General features: G+C 39.3%; 2 protein-coding genes across 4 annotated transcripts in view; both read left to right on the top strand.

Moving 5' to 3' along the window:
* Positions 1-18514, top strand: part of Tg (transglutaminase) — a 519386-nt gene extending 500872 nt beyond the window's left edge. For 2 of the 3 annotated variants that reach the window (XM_046608806.2, XM_046608807.2), the window contains exon 10: positions 17818-18514. In XM_046608806.2, coding sequence (XP_046464762.1) covers positions 17818-18144 — 327 coding nt within the window. In that variant the 3' untranslated portion in view covers positions 18145-18514. Of the gene's footprint in view, positions 1-13188; positions 13596-17817 lie in introns of those variants that run through there. The other variant, XM_069134516.1, reaches the window with a different exon arrangement.
* A 4041-nt stretch (positions 18515-22555) lies between these two features.
* On the top strand, positions 22556-25026 carry LOC124218966 (uncharacterized). The gene is made up of 2 exons (XM_046625970.1): positions 22556-23968; positions 24025-25026. The coding sequence occupies exons 1-2, from the start codon at positions 22556-22558 to the stop codon at positions 25024-25026; spliced, it is 2415 nt and encodes an 804-aa protein (XP_046481926.1).
* Positions 25027-26439: the final 1413 nt, after the last annotated feature.

Below are 26439 nucleotides of genomic sequence, written 5' to 3'. Positions count from 1 at the left end.
TCAAGATAAATCTTCTTCATCATATTAACGGAATAAAACGTGGGAACCATGGGGTTTTTTCATGACATCTCTCTTGCATACGGAAAGACCTTGGCGGGGAAGCTGAGACGTTGGGCCACCATATCCGAGTCCTTGTTGAAGCTAAAAAACCACCGGATCTTTCTTTTCAACTGCAAGAAAAGATCGATTCTACCAACTCATTTAAAATTCCCTAAGCTTATTTCGAACGGTATTAATTTTAAAATGTCTAAGTCGCGTTCTGTTTACACACACAATGTATACAAATTTCAAAGGTCGGTACTCAATCTTGAGATTAGTGACGCTCACGCGTCTATCGTTAAATGCCAAAATATTTTGTTGTCGCTGGAGAATGACATCTTAATTGAATTACCGGTTGAAGTGTCAAAAAAATTCTTCGACACGCAACACTTGAAATTAGAACCGGCCTTCAACGCTTACAAGACGGCTAATATCAACAAACTGGCTAGTCTGATCAGTAACAAAAAACGACTTAATTCTAATCCAATTGACACGACCTCTGAAAATTGGTTAGTAAACCTCAGTAGCACCGAGATTCCGGCCAATGTTATCGACGTACTAAAAATGGGACCTAAATATGGCATTCCTTTTAAGAATAACCGCATTCCAACCAATAAACTCATATCGGATTTTGAATCAAAGATCTCCTGCATTCCTTCTAATTCTCGCAATACGGCTCGGCAAGATTTCACCAATACAATAAAAAAGTTCATTAACACTCCTGCTCCCCTTAACGCCGATAAGAATGTCCTTCACAAAAAAATCAAAGAAACCAAGATCTTCCAAAACAACAATAAGGACTTGCTTTTCTTGAAAGCGGATAAGGGAAACAAGACTGTTGTTATGAACAAACCAATGTACGAGGCCAAAATGTTGCAACAACTATCTAACATTAATTCCTATAAAGTTGTTAGATATGATCTCACTTCTACTTTGCAACAAGAAGTAAAAAAACTAACAACCGATTGGGTCAATAGCAAATTCATCTCTAATCAATTAAGACGTCAAATTGCTAAAACGGATTGTCTACCACCTAGAGCTTATGGATTACCGAAAATCCATAAACCTGATACACCGGTACGAATCATTGTGTCCTTCACTGATAGTCCGACGATTAATTTGGCTCGTTTCCTTAGTAAATGGATAGGTAATAACATCATACCACCTTTGTCACGGATAAGAGATAGTTTTGCGTTGGTGAATGCTATTAGGGACCTTCGTCTTCCAGCTGATTATATTTTAGTCTCACTGGATGTTATATCCTTATTCACTAATGTACCACAAGATCTGGCAATCAACGCTGTCAAACAGCGCTGGCATCAGCTGGTGGACAAAATTCCGGTCCCACGTAATGAACTCTTAAAAGCATTACAAATATGTTTTAAGGCTGCCATATTTAAATTTAACCACAACATATATGCCCAAACGTTTGGCTTACCTATGGGCTCACCGCTCTCTCCAATTTTGTCTGATTTGGTTTTGGATGACCTTGAACAACACTGTCTTAATAAACTAGACTTCAAGCCTTCATTCTTTTTCAGATACGTAGACGACATAATTACAGCTGTCCCTTCGCATAAAGTCGCAGAAATGCTTTCAGTTTTCAATAGTTTCCATCCGAGACTACAATTTACGTCCGAATCAGAGTCTAATCACCAAATCAGCTTTTTAGATGTCCTGATTATCAATGACAATCAGCTCATTAAAACTGATTGGTTCCACAAGGCTACTTGGTCACAAAGGTATTTAAATTACCATTCTCACCATCCCAAATCATACAAAATTGGAACGATCAATTGCTTAGTTGACAGAGCGATTCGACTCTCAAGCATGGAATTTCACAATAAAAATTTGTCCTTGATTCAGCAGGTACTATTTAAGAACGACTATCCATCTCGCCTGCTTAACAAACATATAAAGTTCAAATATGATTCCATCTTGGCATCTACCAGCCCTAACAACAATCTCGATACAACTACTACACAGACCATTCAAAAAAACTATATTTCCATCCCTTATGTAGCGGGTTTGTTTGAGTCTCTTAATAGAACATTCTCCAAATACAAAATTCAATTTGTGGGTAAATGCGCACATGATATATCCTCGATGTTTGATTCGGGTAAAGACCCCCTACCCCTGGTCAATCGCTCGGGTGTAGTTTACAAAATACCTTGCAATCATTGCAACAAGGCTTACATAGGCCAAACTAGTAGACAACTACACACCAGGATAACCGAACATAGACGCAATATCCACAAACATGAGGATAATTATACCGCATTGACGAGACATGCCATCGATTTCGACCACTCTTTTAACTATTCTCAAGCTAGTATTATTGATGTTGAACCTTTGTATTATAATAGGCTTCTGTTGGAAATGTGCAATATTGTAGCACATCCTAATTCTGTCAACCGTAAACAAGACATAGAACACCTAAGCAATATTTACACCTCTGTGATACGACCATCGTAATTTGTCCATTACCGACTGAGCTTGCTCTCGATTTTATCTTCTTAACACAAAAAAATTTTGTTTTCCGTTTAACCCGTTGACTCTGCGTTGCTCTGATAACTTTTGAGATCGACCTCTTCCCACTACACACTAGACGTTCCACTGTGCTCATGTGCTTTGACTCAACCGTAACGGCTGTGTATTTTAATTCTTTTAACAAACCAACTATAATTATGAATTCGTGGGAGTTACGTGTCGCTAACGTAGTGTGTTTCGTATTTTGTCGTTTTTGCCTTTTTGTTCTATTTATTCTTCAATCATCAACACGCATTTATGTAATTGGAAGTGTTATCGCATATGAGGTAATCTCTCTTTTATATTTGCTTCAACACCTTGCATATTATTTACATCAATATGTCTTACTTTGTCAAACCTATTTGTATATCATTTTTCATTTTGTTCGTGACAGATATTTAAATAAAATTGTTCTGAGGAGGGCCCCCACCAGGGCCGAAACGTTAACACGATAAAAAGTGTTTCGTTTTGTGACCTTCATATCCAAGAATAACTTTAATCAACAAATCTCCAAGGTCAAGATAAATCTTCTTCAAAAGAAGTGCTTATTCGAAAACCCAAAGATTTCAACGAGTTTCTACTTTTGTGAGTACTTTATAGAACATATATGGGTAGATCCATTACTTTTCGACCGCAGCCTGCGGGCTTGGGTCAGCGATTCGGCTGCTGATTTTTTTCAAGAAAATAGGTTAAAAAAAAAACGATTCTCCAAATTTCAGCTTAATATGAAAAAATCTGGTGGCCATAGAAATTTTTGTAGTTTTTAATAATTCAATTTTTTAGTTATTTTCACGATTTTTTCATGCAAGCTCTATGGGACTTAAAGACTCGAATGAAACGGCATTCCCCTTTTCTGACCTTGTGTTTTAAGGAAAAAAATAGTTTTTTACTCTAAAGCGAAATCCAGTTTAATTAGGACCCTTTTCATGAACTACTATTTTAGCAAAATTTCGCATAAATTTGAAACGCTGCCAAGTCAAGAATTTTCCAAGTAGACGGCCAATCGACGGCTCAAATTTTTCGTCTAGGTATATTTTATCACTACCTACACGAATTATTATTAATTACCACGTTCCTTTTTATATACGGCCTCGCAAAACCAACTGATTTCTGAAAAATCGCTGTTTTCGGATAGCTGTAACTTTTTTTTATCAACTCGAAATCGCTTGAAATTTTCAGGGAATATACTTAATTCTGTCCCCAAATAATGCTAAAAATTTCCAGCTAGGAGTCGAAGTTGTTAACGAGCTGTGAATTTTCAAAATGTTCAAGTTTCCCACATAATATTTCATATTTCATGGCATTATCAACTATACATATAACAAGTATTGAAATGAGTATGACTTCATGGGACACAAAGAAACAAATGTTTGATTTCAAATAAATAATTACAATACGAATGATAAGTAAAAATATTTTATACTACTATAAATATCCTATTCTCGCAGTCTATGAGTTTTTTTTTTAAGGCGATACAAATTATAGGGATGTAAGTCATATTTTTATAACATTACTTCAGTATGTAGTTTTGCAAGCTCTTCATGTTTTTTTTATTCAGGTTAATAATCGACAAGTGTAAATTTTCCACGTGCAATTCAAGAAGTCTTTGATAATGCCATGAAATATGAAATATTATGTGGGAAACTTGAACATTTTGAAAATTCACAGCTCGTTAACAACTTCAACTCCTAGCTGGAAATTTCCAGTGTTATTTGGGGATAGAATGAAGTATATTCCCTGAAAATTTCAAGCGATTTCGAGTTGATAGAAAAAAGTTACAGCTATCTGAAAACAGCAATTTTTCGGCAATCAGTTGGTTTTGCGAGGTCGTATATAAAAAGGAACGTGGTAATTAATAATAATTCGTGTGGGTAGTGATAAAATATACCTAAACGAAAAATTTGAGCCGTCGATTGACCGTCTACTTGGAAAATTCTTGACTTGGCAGCGTTTCAAATTTATGCGAAATTTTGCTAAAATAGTAGTTCATGAAAAGGGTCCTAATCAAACTGGATTTCGCTTTAGAGTAAAAAACTATTTTTTTCTCTAAAATAAAAGGTCAGAAAAGGAGAACGCCGTTTCATTCGAGTCTTTAATTCCTATAGAGCTCGCATGAAAAAATCGTAAAAATAACTAAAAAATTGAATTATTAAAAACTCAAAAAATTTCTATAGCCACCAGATTTTCTTATATTAAGCTCAAATTTGGAGAATCGTCTTTTTTTTAACCTATTTTCTTGAAAAAAATCAGCAGCCGAATCGCTGACCCAAGCCCGCAGGCTGCGGTCGAAAAGTAATGGATCTACCTATATATATATTATATACGGGGACAATCTCTTGAAACTATACATACAATGCGCATGCGCCAAATAATTCAATCTCATTGGTCGGTGAAATCGCCCCGCGGCGATGTTTTCGTCTACTGAGCAGGGGGCCAACGTACACAAAATGAGACAAGACTCAAGAGCTGTAAATCTCTCGTGCATAAAACCGCGGATTGAGGTTATGTTGCTGTTTATTTTTACGTAGCGCGAATTGTCTAAGAATACTATCGTTCAGCAATACCGTGGTCGATATCGGAAAATATTCAACCGACGCAAATATCAAATGATACAGAAATTGGATGTTATTTATTGAAAGAAAAAATCTGAAATTCAATGTGAAATGTCATTAACAAGTGGGAGTCTGGACAAACAAAGGTAGGTGAGTAAAAACAATGTTTATTGTGGACAGATTTTTTATTTACATAAAATTAAAAATGCGTCTCATTAACGATTTATTTGTGAAGTATTCGTGACCAGGAGGTTGATTATAGAAGAAAGAAACTTTCTTCTTCCATTAACGATATATGTTTTGTGCATTTTATTGGAAATTAGTAGTATCCAAAAATACCAAAAGTTCCAGTCTGATAATAATAGCTTGTAATATTTTCAGGTATGAAATAATTCATTGTCAAAGCGGGACTAAACTTGTCAGGCATGGAAGCATGTAGGTAAATTTCTAATTACGTAATCTTTGACAATTACAATATTTTAACATGGATTCAATGATTAAATTCGTTTTTTTGTCAGCAGGCTCGAAGTTTAAACTTTGATAACACGAGGAAAATTATGCCTTACCTGATGGTCAAAACGTTTAGGTGGCAAGGATCCTGGTTTCTCGAGCGGTGCAATCATTATAACCATCGAACCTGGTTGTTACGTCAGACGTCAGGTGCCAGAGTGAATTTCATCAGGCCATCGCCACCTTCTTAACATCAGTTGAAGCAAAATTGAAGAGCGGGATATACTACAGATGATAATGGCTGAATATCCCATCATTTCACTTTGATCGAGCCAATAGCAATAAGTTTGTTACCTAACCGTTGCCGCCAATTCGTTCTTCCGAGGAATCATTCTGTGCACCATTGTAATTCAAGCAGTATTATCGACCAGCATTGATTTTCAAACTTTATGCCATTTAATTTGGTATCTTATTTTGAAGCTTACTTTTACTCTCTTTGGCATTAAATTCAGATAAATAGTTTTTCAAGTCCTCAATTAGATTGTGGGGTCGAATTTTGCTTGGCAAACTGAATCGATCTAAATCTAGAATTGTTAAATAACTTCAGTTAAAAATGTCTTTAAATTCAATTTTAGTTGACGGTGTCATCTGGGTAGCTAGTTGAACGATAACTTAAAATCAAATTCAATTTCACACTCTTTATAGGGTCCTACGCTAAGACTGAAAGCTTGTGAATCTCTATTTAGCGTAATTGTTTCTGCATTTCATATTAGCATTATCTGGAGCAAAAAAAATCTCAGTTTGAGATTGAAAATGGAACCTGAAACGCAGAAGTTATTCAGTAGCACGAATTGAAAACCAAGAATTTTATAATGGTTCCTGCAACAAAGGGACTTTTTCCAAATATCCTTGTTACAAGGTGATGTTCGGAGGACTATGAACGAGATATTGTATCGGATTACATTATTTGGAAAAAAATCTTCATGAACTTCGTTAAAAATTAGATATTCATTTATTTTGATGGAACAAGGGGCACGATCTTGAATCCTATAAGTCAATATCCTCGTAATAATGTTCTGACATTACTCTAAAACGTGATTGTCCTTGAAGGTAATTGTGACGTTAAGGCGCATTTTGAGAAAGTTGATTTTCAACTTGTGTCACAGGATGTGATCTACGTTCCTGAGTTCTACGCTTCCGATTAGACTTTCTTTGTTTCGAACCGCACTAACATGAAATACAGGAAACATTTTAATAAATCTAATATTACTTGAATTTTCAATTTGAGTATTAGGTTCCCGTCATTTATTTAATTGAACATCATTAAAACATCATTAAAAATACTGTTGGGATTTTTTATTATTCAGGATAATAAAGGTGCACTTCTATTTTTTAATTGAATAAACACAAATAACAGTATTTTTATTGATTAAATGAAATAATTTGAATAGTGGTTAGAGGAGAGGTTTTGGTTATGATGATGTCCGTTACACGGCATAGAGAGTACTGCGTCTCAAGAGCCTACAAACGAAAAAGAAAAATAAACAAAAACATAGAAAAGGAAAGGTCGTAACAGTGGATTATATCTCATGCCACTGGTGGCACCACTTCCTTAACTACAACAGACTTTTTGCTTTCTAGCGGGAACTTCTTAATACACAATATTCCAACACTCTCACTTATTAAGACTGGCGTACAATACTCAGTCTCTCTCTTATGTACTCAAACTGTTGTTTCGACAATGGTTTAGTAAAAATGTCTGCAAGTTGCTCTTTACTTTCTACGTGTCTTACAGATATTTCACTACGCTCATTTACGTTGCGTACAAAATGAAACCGAACATCTATATGTTTAGTTTTCTTATGGCACTCTGGATTTTTTGCTAAGTCGATCGCAGATCGATTATCAACGTACATAGGTATAGTATCACTCTTAAAGCCTATTTCTCCTAAAATTCTGCGTAACCATATCGCATCTTTGGTACCGTGTGCGAGAGCGATATACTCTGCCTCTGTAGTCGAAAGCGCTACGACTCGTTGTCGTTGGCTAGACCATGAAATCGCACCACCGTTAAGTAAAAACACGAAACCGTTCGTTGACTTTCGCGTATCCACACATCCAGCATAGTCTGCGTCAGTAAATCCAGTAGGTTCAAGGTTACTCCCACTGCTTCCGTAGACAATCCCATAATCCAGGGTTCCCTTCAGGTACCGGAAGATTTTCTTAACTGCTTGCCAATGTTCTTGCCCATAATTCGATAGGTATTGGCTAGCTTGGTTGACCGCGTATTCTATATCGGGACGGCTCACTCTCGCAGCAAACAGGAGGGAGCCAATTGCTTCACGATATGGAATGCTCAGTATATTCTTATTCTCCTCCTCATTTCTAGGGCTCTGCTCTTGACTTAGATGCAAGCCTGGTTCAGCGGGGACAGTTGACGGATTGGCTTCTTCCATTCGAAATTTCTTGAGAATTTTCTGTGTGTACACCTTCTGTCCAATTTTTATTGTCCTGTTCTTTCGATCACGATCAATTTCGAGACCGATAAACTGCTTGCCATCTTCTATGGTTATCTTGAAGTGCTGTTCCAAGTTTCTCAGTACTACTGTTATTGCTGGTTTCGATGATGATAGTAGTAGACCATCGTCCACATAAAGTGCCAGATACACTTTTGCTCCTCTTACATTACCGGAAAATACGCAGTGGTCACTTTCTGTTGGACCAAAATTGAACTGCTTCAAAAATAAGACAAATTTTGAATTCCAGCAGCGTGGAGATTGCTTGAGTCCGTATAGGCTTTTATGTAGTCTGCAAACTACACCAGCCTTCTCTTCATCTTCAAATTCACGGGGCTGCTCCATGTAAATAGTTTCTTCTAATTCTCCATGAAGAAACGCCGTTTTTACATCGAACTGCACTACTTCCATATCCTTTGCTGCGGCTATGGCAAGGAGCATTCTTATCGATTCATAGCGGACCACTGGCGAAAAAGTCTCGAAATAGTCAATACCTTCTCGTTGTGCAAAGCCTTTTGCTACGAGTCTAGCTTTGAGTCGCTTGGTATTGCCTTCCGAATCAGTCTTTCTTGTATACACCCACTTACACCCGATCGCGCGTTGCCCAACCGGGAGCTTTTCTAGTGTCCAAGTCTCGTTTTTGCGAAGCGCCGCCACTTCTTCACACATCGCACTCTTCCACTCATCAGCTTCATCACTTGCAATTGCACTTTCGTATGTCTTTGGCACTGCATCAGCAACGAGTGTGATCTCGTCAACTAAGCGGCTAGTTTTTCTGATCAGGTTCCTATCACGCAACCGTGTTCTCCCCGATCTCTGATTATCCACCTCAGGTTCAACTTCGATTACTTCCGGTAGTTGAGGCTGTTCTTCGGGCTCACTGATGTCCTCTTCATCCTCTTCAGCCTCAGAATCACTGTCATCTTCGATAACTATGTGGTCATTTTGTTTTCGTACAGCTTCCAACTTATCCTTGACTGATGTGGTTTCATTGAATTTGACGTTGCAGCTTACTGTTATTTTTCGGGTTTTAGCGTCCCACAATCGATAATTCTTCGATTCTCCTTCGTAGCCAACGAAGGTCATCCTTTTACTTTTCGGATCCAGCTTTTTACGTTTTTGTTTTGGCACACTTACGTAGGCATCACTTCCAAACACGCGTATGTGTTTGATTTCCGGCTTGCGTTGAAACCACCTCTCGTAGGCTGTCATTCCGTGGATCTGTTTACAAATCGTTCTGTTTAGAACGTACGATGCCGTACTAACAGCTTCCGCCCACAGTTCCTTAGGAAGATCCTTCGCAATCAACATCGATCTCGCACTTTCGACTAGCGTTCGCATTTCACGCTCAGCACGGCCGTTTTGTTCAGGAACGTACGGCGTCGATAACTCATTGACAATGCCTTTCTTTTGTAAGAAATCTTTAAGCTGATTTGAGAGATACTCTTTCCCATTGTCAGACTTCAAGGTTTTCACACTATTGCCAGTTTGCTTTGAGACTAAAGCTACGTAGTCCTTGAGTCTATCGAAGACCTCTGCTTTGTGCCGCATAAAGTAAACATTTCGGAATCCAGTACGGTCGTCTTTGAAAAGTACAAAGTATCTCGACCCAAGCGGCGATTCTACGTTCATCGGACCGCATACATCGGAGTGTATCATTTCTCCAGGCTTTGTAATTTTCTCTCGTTCGCTCGATGGATGTGAAACTTCAGGCTGCTTACCCAAGACACATGCTTCGCAGAAGAATTCATCAGCCTTGTTGACGATTTTCATCCCGTTTGCAGCACCGCGTTCTTCGGTCTCCTTGATAGCCTTGACATTGATGTGGCCGAGTCTGTTGTGCCACAGCTGTAGCGATTGAGTCTCGGCCACATTCGCGTTCGCTGGAGCTTTCATTGCGAAAAGCATACGGAATAGCTTCCCATAGCGAACACCTTCCGCGGAAACAGTACCATCGCTCTCTCGAACTTCACACCGATCACGATAGCAATGAAACGAGAATTGTCTATCATTTATTGCTCCCACTGAGAATAAATTTCGTTTCAAATCGGGCACTAAAAGAACGTTCGACAGCTGTCTGTCATACAGTTTATTGTTCGCGCTCACTTGAATATCAATTGTTCCGATACCGGCGACCGGTAACGTTTTGTCACTCGCGATTTTCACGAAACGCACTGTTGTCGCGGGACCGAGTTCACGAAAAAGTTCACTCCGGAAGGTCATGTGCATGCTAGCACCCGAATCTGCCAGCCACACAGACTCATCGCTTTCCGTCGTTTCGGAGAAAAGAACCGAGATATCACTGAGATACGCCTTTCCCTGACCCGAATTCATTCCATCACTTTTTTCGTTTGCCAACCGTTTGTTGCACTCGCGATACCAATGTCCTGTTTCATGACAATAAGTACACGGGTACTTATTCTTTAGAGCTTCGATTTTCTTCGCACTTAATTTGTTCTTCAGCCTCTTCTGACCGCTGGTCGACGGCTTCGATTTTTCATCGAGCTTTATCTGTAAAGCTTTCACTTGTAGCACAAGTGATGACTCATTTTCTTCCGTGTCGGTGAGTCGCTTTTCTTCACGAACTATCCTCGCAATCAAATTCTCCTTTTTTCGCTTTGCTTTAGGGGTGCATTCCCATGCCATCGTGAATGCTGAGAATTTTGTAGGTAGACTGCTGAGGAGCTTAGACATCATAGCGGATTCAGACGGCTCGTCGTCTGCATCCTCCAACTTTTTACAGATTGTTTCGAACTTTTCAATCTGAGTTACGACTGCCTGACCATCGTTGACGCGGAACTCATAGAAGTCTTGCCAATAACGCTGTTTCGCATCCTCACTTGTGTCACAATACAGTGCGTGCAGCTTGTCCCAGATTTTCTTCGGACTGTCACAATTAATCAAATTGATATGTAACGACTGTTCCACTGAGCCGAGTAGGATCACCGCTGTCTTTGACCAACCCTTTTTCCACTCTTTCCACTCTTTCAGTTTTGTAGCTTTGTCTGGTTCGTCATCCGTACCATCAGCAAACTGCATCAAGTCTTTCGAGTCTAGCAAAAAAGACACGCCGAACTTCCACATAGCCAAGTTCGTACCATCGAATTTGGTTAGATTTGACACTTCTTTGTCTGCCATTTCAACGGATAAACTATTCTATTTCACTTCTATTTTTTAATTGGATAAACACAAATAACAGTATTTTTATTGATTAAATGAAGTAATTTGAATAGTGGTTAGAGGAGAGGTTTTGGTTATGATGATGTCCGTTACACGGCATAGAGAGTACTGCCTCTCAAGAGCCTACAAAAGAAAAAGAAAAATAAACAAAAACATAGAAAAGGAAAGGTCGTAACAGTGGATTATATCTCATGCCACTGGTGGCACCACTTCCTTAACTACAACAGACTTTTTGCTTTCTAGCGGGAACTTCTTAATACACAATATCCCAACAAATACATTGACTATCGACTATTTGTAAATTTTGTTGAACTATTCTCGAGAAGAAATAGATTCACAGTTCTGTTACAGATAGTGTGATATTTGAATTTCTTGAACATTCGGTTTAATGTCCTATTTTCAAAAGTGATAAAATTCAATATTATCGCCTGAAATCACAAGAGAGTGAGAAAGTCACTTAGTTGCTTGAAAGTGGCGATGATCTTTTTACGTGTGATAAATTAAATAGGCAGATAACAGTAAATATTAGAGATACAATTATTTTGGGCGTATCACCTGTTGACAGAAAAAAATTTCATTGTTATTTCTAATGTACAAAATAATAAAAGTGATCAAATAAAGTGTTCCCACCTACCTACTGCGTTTCTTCCAAGCACCCAACATTTAAACAGATTTCTCATTTCAGTCGAATGAAGCCAATTTTCAGAGAGCATTAGCATCAACTTTCCGAGTCACTATCTCGACTGTTTGAGATTCTAACCTTAAAAATTCGCATGAACTACATCGACGCCAGAAACAGAGTTTGACAGCTGAAACTTGGAGTGGCCAGCCTGCCCGTGCAGCCGATAAAACTCGCGCATGCGCATTGTATGTATAGTTTCAAGAGATTGTCCCGGTATATATATACATATATATACAGGGTGTCCCTAAATTGCCTCCCACGGACTAGCCAGCATGATACCTTGTTAAAATCCAAACGAGAATTTTTTTTCCGGAAGCTCGTCCGACGCATAGTTTTTGAATTATAAGCGATAGCGCTAGGCCAATCAGAGTGCACCATTTCATCTAGATTTGCCGCCACGGAAATTGCTGTTTTGTTCGTCTGGGTGAATTATTATTATTCGTTTACGAATTAAATATCGGCACCTCCCCTCTCTCGCTGCTGTACCCCTTCACGGGCGCTGACCTCGGTATTGTTGCCGTGGCACACGCTGCCGGCCGCACATCCATGGGCGCACACTTGTGTGTGTAAACAGAAGCGCATCCTCAAGAATAAGGGATACAGCAGCGAGAGAGGGGAGGTGCCGATATTTAATTCGTAAACGAATAATAATAATTCACCCAGACGAAAAAAACAGCAATTTCCGTGGCGGCAAATCTAGATGAAATGGTGCACTCTGATTGGCCTAGCGCCATCGCTTATAATTCAAAAACTATGCGTCGGACGAGCTTCCGGAAAAGAAATTCTCGGTTGGATTTTAACGAGGTATTATGCTGGCTAGTCCGTGGGAGGCAATTTAGGGACACCCTGTATATATATATATATATATATATATATAATAGTGTGCATTGAAGTTTGACGGTGAATATCTTCTGAACAGTAAGGTATACAAAAAAATTGTAACAGACCTTTTTGTAGAGAATTCAATTTCCTACGAAAATATGATATACGTTTTTTTTTTATAAATAGTAGATACCGAGATATGTATTTTTCTTCCTCACCATAAGAAAAAAATAGAAAACTGCGAGGCGGAGGACCTTCCTATTAAAATTAAGAGCTCATACTTGGAAAGAATGTTTTTGAGGTCTCTACCAACCAAGTTTTCGGAGTACAAAGTGAAAAAAAATAGTCGATTTTTTTGGCCCACCCTAATTTCCAAAACATAATACGAACAAACTATTTCGGTTTGCTCTTTTTACAGATTTTTCGCCGCGGACATACCATCAATTTTTCAAAAAATGTCATCTTATTCTCCTCGAGACCTTGCTTCAATTGATGATGATGACTGGTCGATCGTTGATTGATGTGAGGATGAGGAGGTGGAGGAAGAAATAATTATCGGCTTTTCCGAAGCAGTCTCCGAGTTCTCGCTGGAGGAGCTTCGGGAACTCGTTGAAGACGCGCGGGCTGCTCCAGTGAGGCCAAACAGCCTATGTTATAGTCATATATCTATAGAAATTATTATAGAATAATGGGAGAATGAAACTGTTGTAATAATGTTGGATATTGAAAATAATAATGATGATGATGATGATGGTATTATTTTGAAGAATAAACTACAAAATTTACAATTATTCATCGTGTATTTTACTGCAAATAAAATTTATAATATTTTTACATTTTCCCGCCAGATGAATTTATATTACAAGAACTGATAAACCTTATAAAGATATATGCATAATTGTATCAAATTCTATTTTTTCTAGATACGTAAATAATATCATTCAATATTTTTTTTTTAATTCTATGAATAAACTGGGATATAATTGTAATAAATTCTGTTTTCTAGATGAGTAAATAATTTTATTGAATATTCCATTTTAATTCTATGTGTAAACTATAATATAATTGTAATGAATTCTACTGGTATTTTTGTGCATGTTGCGAGCATTTTTTAGACAAACGATTGCATTCCAGTCTTTTACTAGAGGATTTGGTCCATCCACGATATCGTCGTCGGGTCTTGGTGTATAATGCCAGAGGCATCTGCGGCAACTGGCAATGTTGTCGTCCATTTTCATATTCTCAGGCAGTTTGTTCCACACATCATTGATGGCGTTTAATGCGAACGTGTAGATGAATTCTTTTGGCAAAAGAGCTATATCCTCAGACCTCATTGCTCTTAAATCGTCCAATTCTTTATACAGACGGAAGGATTTCAAGAGAGAGCCGGTACACTCCTTTAAATACCAACTTCTCAGTCGCTGCACGTTATCAAAGGCGCAGTTGCATGCCGGGATGTATTCGAGGTTGTCATCGTACCAAATCTATCCTTTCTCCGCATGATTCCAGATATTATTCGATGGGAAGTATCCATGGTTTAAGTCATGCTAGGGTGCCGCTTTCATACATCTCAATTTTTCCAATGCAGGGGATGTGATGTACAAATCTTCCATATTAGTCACCCTCGTTGTACCGTCGAGGAACTCCGTCAGCCATACTTTCTTCTCCTCCCCTTTGACGTATACGTAACACGCATTTCTCATCATTTTTCTCACAATCTTCGGTACATCCTCGTGAGATTTGTTGCCAGCATTCCATGGTATTCCGTGATGATTGTGTGTTAACCAGGCATTAGTTTCTACATTCAAGCGGTAAGCTTGTCGAATCACCGGGTGGCTTGAAAAAGGTGTAATCCAGGCCCGGCCCGTTTACCTCGATGACTGCGACTTCCTTGGGTATAAACTACTTGCTATGGTCTATGAAACATCGCACACCTAGGATCATTGCCATGTTAAGGAGGGCAATATTGCGCTCGATTTTTCTCAAATACTGCTGGTAGAAGACTGACTATACAACCTTCTGCATACCCGTTTTTATCCCCTGGCGGACGAATTTTGTAGAAGTAGAGAGGATCACATAGATTATTTAAAGTACATAACTGCATGAAAATTCAAACTTGTTGACTTCCCCACCATGGTATTTCATTTGCAGACGATTTTCCCCAGCCATGTTACACATTTCAACCAGTTGATCAGAATCTTCATGTAGAACTCTCACGATTCTCGGTGGTAAGAAGACGTTGTATTTTCCTTTAATCGTTGCTAGTACGCGTACTCCGAATTTCGTTTTGACCAGTCGTAGTCTAGTGACGTCATACACCTCCCCAATTCTTAGTTCCGACATCTTCTTAGTCGGCATATTCTCCAAGTGGCTAACGTGGTTAACTTTTGTCAGATCCATTGCGTTTCAATCAAAGTTACCTTTTTCACAAGTAAGAACAGTTCACGACGCGAAGAGACGATGAAAACAGAGTGACTATCAGAATAGGCTCACGTTCTATATACCACCCATCTCCACTACAATTTTCCATCGGACAAGCCTCGACATGCATTTTGTGGGAAGAATTTTTATGGACCCACCCCCCCTTGTCCCAGACTGGTTTATTGACAATGCCATCCGGTATTTCGAGAGAAAAAATTTCACGATATATTCAAATCATTCAACCGCTATTTTGAAGCATTCTATTTCACCCCAATACCACCTCTACCTAATAAAAACACACTATTTCGCAGGTCTAGACCTGCATTTCGTCAGAAAATATTTAACCAACTATTGAAAGCATCCAACTGTTATTTTTTGAAACATTCTATTTCGTCCAACCACGTGATAAAAAGAGTGGCCATCTTGCGGCGAGCATTGGATACAACGCAGAGTCGATCGGTGAAATATCGATTGATTGATAATGCGGCGGGGCACCACATGCGACAAATCTGCGACAACACCCAGTAACAGTAACTGTCGGTAAGGTCGGAGGTAATAATTCCGTCGATAAAATGTGCACCATCTAGCGGTAAAAATTTTAAATATCTGCTTATCCGACGGTAAAAAAATCAAAATGGCTGCCCATACGACAGCACAAAAATTTCAATGTCGAACTGTTTGTCAGTAAAATCGAGCAAAAATAGAGGTAACATACTGACTGTCGGTAAGGTAGGAATCGGGGCAACTCTGTCAGTACGCCGCCATTTTATGAATTAGAACTCTTATATCTATACTACTGTTATACAAAGGAAGCAAAAAAAAATGGAAAACAGAAAAAGGGAAAAGAAACGAAAAAGAAACGAAAAAAAGAAATGTAAACAGCGACATTCGATCCCGTGACCTAGCGGTTACTAGGCAAGTATGCTACCGAGTGAGCTACGAACTCACTTGCACTCTTGGAAACAGAAAGATTGCCTGATGACGGCACGCTGGGCCCACCGCAACGTTACAAAATGAAATTAAAAGTATGCAAACCATGCATGGTTAAATTTTCTGACCCTCTCCGACGAATCCTTCCACATATTTAAGAAAATTCAAAGGTCACGAAATCTTCACACTCTTTGAAACGTTCAATACATTTGAATCACTTTATATTTTAGAAGGACGTTTTTCACGAGTATTCTTGGCTATCTAGCTCATTGTCTTTGTGCACTTAATAGTGAAGAGGTAACCTTCTCCCACGACCAGTATGGAGATATTCTCAGACCCGACTACCCTAGTGTCTCCTCGCAAGCTCAAGAAAATCGGTATACTCAATCCAATTGTAACCCGTCTCTGTGCTATTAGGACGCTAAGCAGGCTTTCCTGGAGCTATAGCTAAAGCGCTTAGTGACGTTATCGCCAGTAAAGATCAGCTGTAAAAGGTTAAACACCATAAAGCAACAATGGAGATGATTGCTGTGGAGTAAAGAATTACAATAGCGTACGGAAGTATTTTGACTAAGATAATAATTGAGTTGATTGCAAAAAATATAAAATATCCAAAAATTAATGGTACAAACGGTGAAATCATCCATATTAGACGCTTCTCTAATGCTCTAGTAGTCGCGATAGATAAAAGACGTATAGAAGCTTTCATATGTCATAAAATGAATAAGGTTGCAACATTATTGTAGAAATAGTTTCGTTTTAAACGTCAAACTGTAAATACGCATTGACATTAAAGCATTTTTCCTTATCCTTGAATTCGCTGACTGTTTATTCTCTTTATAAGCCCATGAACCTGTTCTATTTATTCTGTAACGCCCAATTCTTTTCAATATTTTTTATTGAAAGAAATTCAGTGTTTAACATAATTGTAGAAAATTAACTTTCATTCGCTGAAAAATAAAGTCAAAATAAAGAAAAGTAAGAAAAATGATGGAACTTTAACATAATGGATTTCATCTTGTCGAAATACTTTTCAGCACTACTGTATGTGTATAAATTTCGTGACTATCGGTTTGACAGATCTACTGTGATCATGTTTACAAGAAATCGGAGGTTACATACTTTTGAAAATGTTCAAAACCGACTTCCTAGGTGCCAAAACTTGCTTCCTATATGGTTTAAGAATTTTTTTTTAATTCGATATTTTTTTGCAGTGGTGAATGTACAAGACGCTCCGTTTTTAACGATTTTGCCTAACAATGCCACATTTTTTGAACGGCGTCACCTTGAACAATGATAAAGAAATGATTATGTTGCGTCTATTTGTTGTGCTTGACATGAGTGACGTATGAACTCTAGCGCTCATGCAAGGATGTTGCGATTCACGTACCCTTCCGTGACCGCGTGTGTATGTGTCACGAGGATTAGCGGATCAGCTGTCCTCGGTGTCAGTCTTCGAGTGTACCTCTATCGCGATACAACGTTGTGTATCGCCTAGAGTCAATCTGTGTACATTCAAAATGAAGTTTATTTTTTGTTCGCATTTCACGCATGTATAACGTGTGCAACGTTTCTTTATAGAACCTCTCCTCTCGCGTTTAACCAAGGTTACAGTTTCATATCGCAACAGATTATATACTACATAGAATGATCTACGAAATGTATAGTTAAAGTAATATATGTCCTTCTGTGTCAGGTCACGGAAGAGCCAATCATTGGTGGGGAACTGCATGCCATAGCTACATTCAAAAATCCTTTGCCAATTCCACTGAACCGAGGAAGGTTTTTGATTGAAGGACCTGGATTGGACAAGCAGCTGAAGCTGAAATTAAAAGATAAGGTCGAAGTTGGTGGAGAGGCAAGTTGCATGTTTTCGATGACTCCGAGAATAGAAGGGCGTTCCACTATCGCGGCCAAGTTTCACTCTGATGAATTGGAAGATGTCGACGGCTTCATTAATTTCATGGTGAATCCTGCCAAACCCTCTGCCAACGATGCACAACAAAGTCATGTGATGTCATGATGAAGTGATTAGTAGATTAAGGACGGATCCTGGTTCATGATGTTAACAATGCACTGATTTTTGGAAACTTTTAATGAAGAACCTGTTAATTCGATATTTTCAAAACTGTCGGTATATTTTGTTTAATATTACGACGAATTGAATTAATGTGTGCGTTGAAAAATATCAGGTGCAAATCAAGATCCATGCCGATGTTCGCAGGCGCTTGCCGTCCAAGGTGCAATTTTCTGTTTATTCTACAGCTTCTGGTTTTGTTGATTTAATTAATTCATATCGATTTATTTAGCTTTTGCCTACTTTTCTCCATTAAGATTATATTGACATCCCTGCAATATATCTTTTCTCAATTATACATGTATTTATTCGCCAATCGACACATATCTATACTCTATTTTATGTATATTTATCCTGTATTACTTCTTTACTCTCTACATTTCTACAATGTTCCCCAGTACATATTCACTCATTTACTATTTCTCTACATTATCTCCGCCTTTACGTACTTTAACATTCTCTTAAATTCATTCAGACTTTGCGCCTGTTTAACCACAAGCCGTAACTTGTTGTACATCTGATATCCCGTGTATATTGTCGGATTCAAAAACATCTGAAATGTAAAAAAAACCGCCAAGTACCATAATTATATTATGATGAAAAACTTAGTCAATATTTTCCGTGAGATCAAGAAAAAGTCCAAGCACAACCTCCCGCACGTACACGCCGTGAAGTCGGATCTCGCTTTTCGTGTAGTGATATCGAGACACAATTTCAAAATCTACGTACATTTTTTCTATTCTACTGATACTCTTCCTTCGCGCCCCTTTGTCGTCGACGAAAATGCACAAGCGATGATAATTCTATTAGCTCTAAACGAAATAATTGTATCGACGAAAAAAATATTGGAGCAATACAATCTAGCATCATTTTATTTTGTAAGAGGAATCAAAAATACTTTGTGGTGGTCTTAGAGCAGCCTGTACCGGATACATTCGAGAACTGACGGGAAATTGCTGTGCAATAAGGATTTGACATTGACCACTATTGAGAAAGGCTTATCTTCAATATAAAAATACGAAAAGACTTATTTCCGATGCTTATACGCAGCAGATATGCCTTTTAATATTGTCACTCTGGAAATAATAAGCTTTAGTTTTGTACCGGCAGTGTCACTATATACCATGAACCCGATAAAAATTCACTCTCCTACTGTTTGCTCCAAGTTTCATGTTCGGACTTCAATCAAGAATAATACATCGCTGTCCGAAAAAGAAACCTTCATTATATTTCACCCTTTCCGCCATTACGTCATATACATGCGACACCTTTTTTAAATGGGTTATTTGAGATTTACATTCAATTTTGATATACTGTAATTTTTTGTTTGCATAATTGTACTTTTAAGATGCCAATGTTGATGTTTTAGAAATGATTGTGACGATTCCGCGAAAATAGCGTTACGCGGGGGTGAGACGTGTCTGAGCGGTGCTAGAAAATGGTTATAAATAATCAAAGATGCACCCATGTAAAGACAATGGATAAAAATTAAAAACTACCAACGACCTACCTTGCGATAAGCCTGTCGCGTTTCAACCGATAATTACGACTGTACCCTCCCTGTATCGTAATTTACCGACATGCAATTACTATTACAGAGCACACATGCTCATACCATAGCCTTGAAGATCCATATCGATCTAGATTAGGATAATCCTTATTTAGGGTGTTTGCGAAAATTCCTGCGGACAAGGCGGAAAAAGTTTGCAAAAAAATCGAAAAAAATGTACGCAAAACTTGAAGCCTGTAGATCAACTCTAAGAACTGCTTCCAAGGCAGTGAAATTTCCCATTTAAATAACATGGGAATTCGAGCTTACTACATTCTTTTTTTTCCCCCGCCTAAATAGGGCTTCGAAAAATCTGAAATTTGGTTTACGTCTTCCCTGTAGTCATAGGTATTTAAAAAAAAAATTGGCCGATTTCCAGCAATAAAAGATTCGAAATCCCACAACCTCAAAGTTGTGTTTCGTGGGATTTCGAAACTTTTATCACTGAAAATCGGCCAATTTTTTTTTAAATACCTATGACTACAGGGAAGACGTAAACCAAATTTCCAATTTTTCAGATCTCGAAAATTGATTCAAACAACATCTTACTGTAAATATGTATTTTAAATAGGTATTGCGTAAAACCAATTATTTTAATGACGCAAAGTGATAGATGGCACGACCCACAACATAATTCCAGATCGAGATAAGCTGCACGAGAAATACTACGGAGAACTAAACACCACAAGGTTTGTAAATCAAACTTAAGTCTACAATCACACAATGAACAAACGATTTCTCCCGACGATCTTCTCGATACGTAACAAGCCGGCAATATGAGGGATGGTGCGGCTATAGTCCTATACAGGGCTGTGAGAGAAAATAGGAGTGTCTTTCTAAATATGCAACGTTATTTTATATTATCTGCTGCTAGGCACTAATTCCGATTTACTTGAATATGCTACGTCGTCTTGTCCTCTAGATCAATGGTAGTAACGTCAGTTGCTCGATCCGTCACAGATTTTTAAATTAAACCAAAAATTCGCACCTACGCCTCTAGATGGCGGTGCCACTCTCCCCAGAAGCCCCTGCGCCTTATGCCCCGACACCATTACGTTTTTCTGTGCGATCCGTGACAGTCACGATTGAATACGAGTTGGAAAATTTTCAGTTGTGCGTTTTAAAAAGTTTTCTTTTATTGCAAAAAATGAGTTCGCGGTCAGAGTCATATTCGGGGAGCTCTCCGAGATATAGAAATTCATCGAGGGACCTACTTATGAAAAAATTACGATGCCTGGAAGAAGAGATCAGGCGATCGCATTCACGCTATAGGCGTTCAAGATCGCGTCATCGGGACAGGCGTTCAAGACCGCGTCACCAGGACGAGCGATCAAGTTCAGGGCGATATTCAAGAAGAAACGAGTCATGGGGCTCTGACAAAGAAAATGGCGAGCGTATCGCTGTTGAAAACAGACGATCGTCACATTCGCGGCATGAGCGTTCGTATCCAGGAAGCAGTTCGAGGTCCATAAACTATGATTCCGACGGAAAGAGTGGTGAGCGCCATCTGCGAGATGCGTCACACTCCAGTCGTGAACGGTCCGTAGCGGCAGTACAAGGGTTAGACAAAGAGGGCGGTGAGCGCAATCCGCGAGATTCGTCACGTCCTAGTCCCCACACGGAAATGTCGGTAAAACAGGCCGAGGATAAAAAAAAGTAGTTACCAACAGAACTCGCCGAAGCGACACTGGGGCTTTTGGGAGACGACCCATCTAAATACAATCAACGGGGTCCCGACATCCATGTGGCAGTGGCAGAGCGCTGGACAAAGATTTTGCAAGATGGACTGCCGATAGACCAAAAGCGCGTTCTCCTGGGAAAATATCCAACAATAGGAAACTGTCCTCTTACCAAAGCGCCGAAAGTTCAACCAGAAATAAAATCGGCCTTGACACAGTTGGCGATTAAGAAAGACGCGTATCAGTACGCCGCTCAAGATCAACTCGGAGCTGGCATCAACGCTATTGGCGCAGCACTAACGGAAGTACTGAAAGCGGAAGTGAGTACCGACCGAGAAGTTGACACGCAAAAATTTATCGAACAGCTGGCCGATGCGGGCAGAATTTTATCTGACCTACATCATGAGATGACAAAAACAAGAGAATCTTCCATGATTCCGGGATTAAACCCCATTGTCAAAAATATTGCCAACGACAGTCCACGTGATGCATGGCTATTTGGAGAAAAGTTTGCAGAAAATCTCAAGGCGGCCAAATCCATGGAAAAATCATCTAAAGATCTGACTAAACCGACTGGATATCAACGAAACTTCGGGAACGCACCGCGCGAAGGAAATCGCAGGTTTGCATCATCCTACTCAAGACCAAACAATTTTTTGAGGGAACAACAGTCGGAGAAGTTAAACTGGCGCCGTCCCTCCGGAGCGAGTCACCGGGGCACTCAGAGGAAGGGACCGAAACCGAAAGACTTCCGGAACAAGGACAATCGTCGACACAAGGAATAGACCCGGTAAGAATCGCAGGACGTGTGCGAAATTTTTTCTCTTTGTGGAAAAAATTGACCAACGATCTCTCCATTTTACAATCGGTACAGGGTTATGTTATTCCTTTTGTAAGTCAACCAGGTTCACAAGTTGAATACAGTCAGCCAAGATTAACAAATCAAGAAATTATTGCTTGTGAAACAGAAGTTGGTAAATTACTCAAAAAAGGCGCAATATCTAAATGCGAGCCGTGCGAAAAACAATTTGTTTCGTCATACTTTCTCGTGCCAAAACCTAACGGTGATATGCGCTTTATTCTTAACCTGAAAAAATTGAATATGTTTATTTCAGCACCGCATTTTAAAATGGAGGACAAAAAGACAGCGATTCGACTATTGCGAAAAGACATTTTTATGGCGACAATGGACCTGAAGGATTCGTATTTCTTGATTCCGGTTGACGAATCTAGTAGGAAATATCTTAGATTCATTTATAAAAACACGTTATACGAGTTTAATTGTATGCCGTTCGGGCTATGTACAGCACCGTACGTGTTTACGAAACTCATGAAACCAATAGCGCAAAAATTGAGATCCAAAGGATTTGAATCTGTCGTCTATCTAGACGACATTTTGTTATTTGGAGAGTCAGCACAAGAATGCCGAAAAAATATTCAAGAGACTCGGAAGTTAATTGAAAAAGCCGGACTAATATTCAACATGGAAAAATGTGTCCTTGAACCATCGAAAGAAGTGAAATTTTTGGGTTTCATTTTTGATTCGGAAAAATTCTGTCTTAGATTACCACAAAGCAAGAGAAATCAAATATATGATCTCGCGAGAAAGTTTCAGACCATCAGTCATTGTCAAATCAGGAAATTTGCCGAATTTATTGGAATTTTAGTAGCTGCCAGTCCCGGGGTTCGATATGGGAATTTATACATTAAGAATTTTGAAAGAGAAAAATTTTTAGCTTTGCAAAAAACAAATGGAAATTACGATAAAACCATGGTAATATCGGACAATCTAATCCCAGACTTAGAGTGGTGGACAAGAAATATAAAAGAGTGCGTCAACCCGATAAGAGAAGACCATTTTGAGATGGAAATCTTCAGCGATGCCTCGTCAACAGGCTGGGGAGTAGCTTGCGAGGGAAATCGGTCACATGGGTTTTGGAACATGGAAGAGCGAAAAGAACATATTAATTATCTCGAATTAAAAGCGGTATTTTACGGACTCAAATGCTTTGCCAAGGATAAACATTCGTGTGAAATATTGCTTCGTGTCGATAATACGACGGCGTTATCGTACATAAACCGTATGGGTAGCATTCAGTTTCCAAAGTTGTCAAATTTGGCAAAGGAAATCTGGCAATGGTGCGAGATTCGCGACTTGTGGATTTTCGCTTCGTACATCAGTTCTCGCGATAATAAAGACGCAGATGAGGAATCGAGAGTCAAACAAAACGAAACCGAATGGGAATTAGCTAGCTGGGCATATAATCAAGTAGATACAACCTTCGGGAAATTCGACATAGATTTGTTCGCATCGAATGTAAATGCAAAGTGCAGAAAATTCGTCTCATGGCACAGAGACCCAGAGGCATACGCGGTAGATGCTTTTACCATACCGTGGACAAATTTATATTTCTACGCTTTTCCACCATTCGCTGCCATCCTTAGAACAATTAGAAAAATAATTGCTGAGAAAGCAAACGGGGTGTTGGTTGTGCCTTTCTGGCCAACACAGCCGTGGTACCCCCTGTTTCAGAAATTGTTGGTGAGCCAACCGATCCTTTTTCATCCAGAAAATGATTTGTTAATTGATAATTGCAGGCAATTCCATCCGTTGCGAACCTCGCTTTCCCTGGTTGTCGGGAAGTCATCGGGCAAGCGTTTGTCATGAAAGGCGTTCCTCAGGAGTCCGTACAGGTTGTGATGGCATCGTTGTCGGAAGGAACCATTAAGCAATACCGGAAGCCATTAAGCCTCTGGTGGGATTTTTATCAAAGGAAGAGAGCCAACCCTTTTCAGGCTCCAGTTTCATCTGTTCTCGAGTTTTTAACCGTCTCTTTATCCCATGTAAAAACTTATGGGACGTTAAACTCGTATAGATCAGCTTTAGCGTTAATAGTTATAGGCGATATAGGGCAACAGCCCGTTATAAAGAGATTCTTTCGAGGTGTGGCTCAGCTACGCCCGCAATCAGCAAAATATGAAGAAATTTGGGACCCTGACCCTGTTTTATGTTATCTAAAAACTCTTTGGCCGCACGACACTCTGTCGTTTGAGGATTTGACAAAGAAACTAGTCATGTTATTAGCGTTAGTGACAGCACAAAGAGTGCAAACACTGTCAAAAATTAGATTAAGCTGTATCGATAGGACTGACTCAGAGATTAAAGTCAAGATCATAGATCGTATAAAAACTTCGGGACTGGGGAGAAAGCAACCCTTATTGTGTCTGCCGTTTTTTGAAAAACAACCTAAGTTGTGTGTAGCTACGGTCTTAGACTGTTACATGAAGCGTTCGGCAAGTTTGCGACCTAATAACGAAGATTTCTTACTGATAACATGTAAAAAACCTCACCGTGTGGCAACAACGCAATCTATACGAAGGTGGATAAAGGAAGTGATGGCCAAAAGTGGGATTGATACAAATACTTTCGGTTCACACAGTACTAGACACGCGGTTACCTTCGCGGCATATCGCAGAGGTGTAGACATCGAAACAATCCGAAAAGCTGCGGGTTGGACGGAAAAATCGAGGATGTTTGCGCGATTCTATAATCGACCTCTGATAAAAAATATAAAGATATCCAAATCCATAATTACTTAAGTACAAGAATGGCTGTGAGACAGATGTTGTCAATGTCAACTTAAAGTATATAATTATTATTGTACGCACCAAATTATCCTTAAATACAAATTGCATAAAACTTTGAACAACTACCATTGATCTAGAGGACAAGACGACGTAGCATAATTAGACGATCAAACGAACTTACCTTAAGTGATGTTCGATCGTGATTATGCTAGGCGTCTTGTCCGAATAGATCAAACCCTCCCTGTTTCTTCCCCCCCTTTTTTTTTTTTTTTGATCTATTCAAGATGCAATTTGTCGGCTTTAAAATGTAATGGTGTCGGGGCATAAGGCGCAGGGGCTTCTGGGGAGAGTGGCACCGCCATCTAGAGGCGTAGGTGCGAATTTTGGTTTAATTTAAAAATCTGTGACGGATCGAGCAACTGACGTTACTACCATTGATCTATTCGGACAAGACGCCTAGCATAATCACGATCGAACATCACTTAAGGTAAGTTCGTTTGATCGTCTAATTTTACTATTCAATTCTATTATTTGATTTTACTTCAGACTTCTCAGAAAACAATAAGTTGAAGGTGACTGGTCGCTAGAGAAGCTTGCCACTTATTCTCATAATATGATTTGTTATCCAAAAATTCACAAAGCCGTCGGAACAAGATTCCGAATAACATTGAAGAAAACTACTCGAATCGACTTTTCTTTGAGCGAAAAAATCGGAGGGATTGAGTGCCGTCGGGACGTAAGGGGCTATTCCGCGTCAACCGGATCAGTCATCTCTCAGATATTTTTTTAATTTGGCAGGTGGATTGTGTAGGAGGAGTTAGATTTTTGTGCCAAAGCGCGAATCTCATAATGCAAAATTCGATTTTTTATTTACAATAAAGTAGTATAGCAAGGGGGGTTCTGAGTACAAACACCTTCTTTACCGACCGAGCCGCTCCGCACAGCCCACCGAGGCGCTCCGCGCAGCTCAGACTCAAACCCTTTTCCGCTTCGCGTAGCCCAGACTCAAACCCTTTTTCGCGATGACGTCACAGTCTGCCGTACCGAAGGTCAAAACCGTGCAACCTTACCGACAGTTGTATCGATCGAGGGTCAAAATCGTGCTGTCTTACCGACAATCTTACCGACCGAAGGTCTGTAGTGCTCGCCTGCCAACGGTAGAGGGCGCAGCGGGGGCGAGAACTTTTTTACCGTCCCGCATTCTTCTCCCACGATAGGACTGCTGATGTGTAACATGAACCACTCCGAATTCCTTTCCGGGGTAGGACTGCTGATGTGTGACGTCAACCACCTCACATTTCTTCCCACGTTATCAACCACGTGACATTCCAAAATTAATGGTTCCGAGAATCGTGTTTCACTTATTCGGATGTCGGTTTGATATCAACCACGTGACATTTTTTGGCTTGTAACTGCCGTGTGAAC

The sequence above is a fragment of the Neodiprion pinetum genome, chromosome 1, assembly GCF_021155775.2.
Source record: "Neodiprion pinetum isolate iyNeoPine1 chromosome 1, iyNeoPine1.2, whole genome shotgun sequence".
NCBI lineage: Eukaryota > Metazoa > Arthropoda > Insecta > Hymenoptera > Diprionidae > Neodiprion > Neodiprion pinetum.
This window is presented reverse-complemented; position numbering and strand designations above follow the sequence as displayed.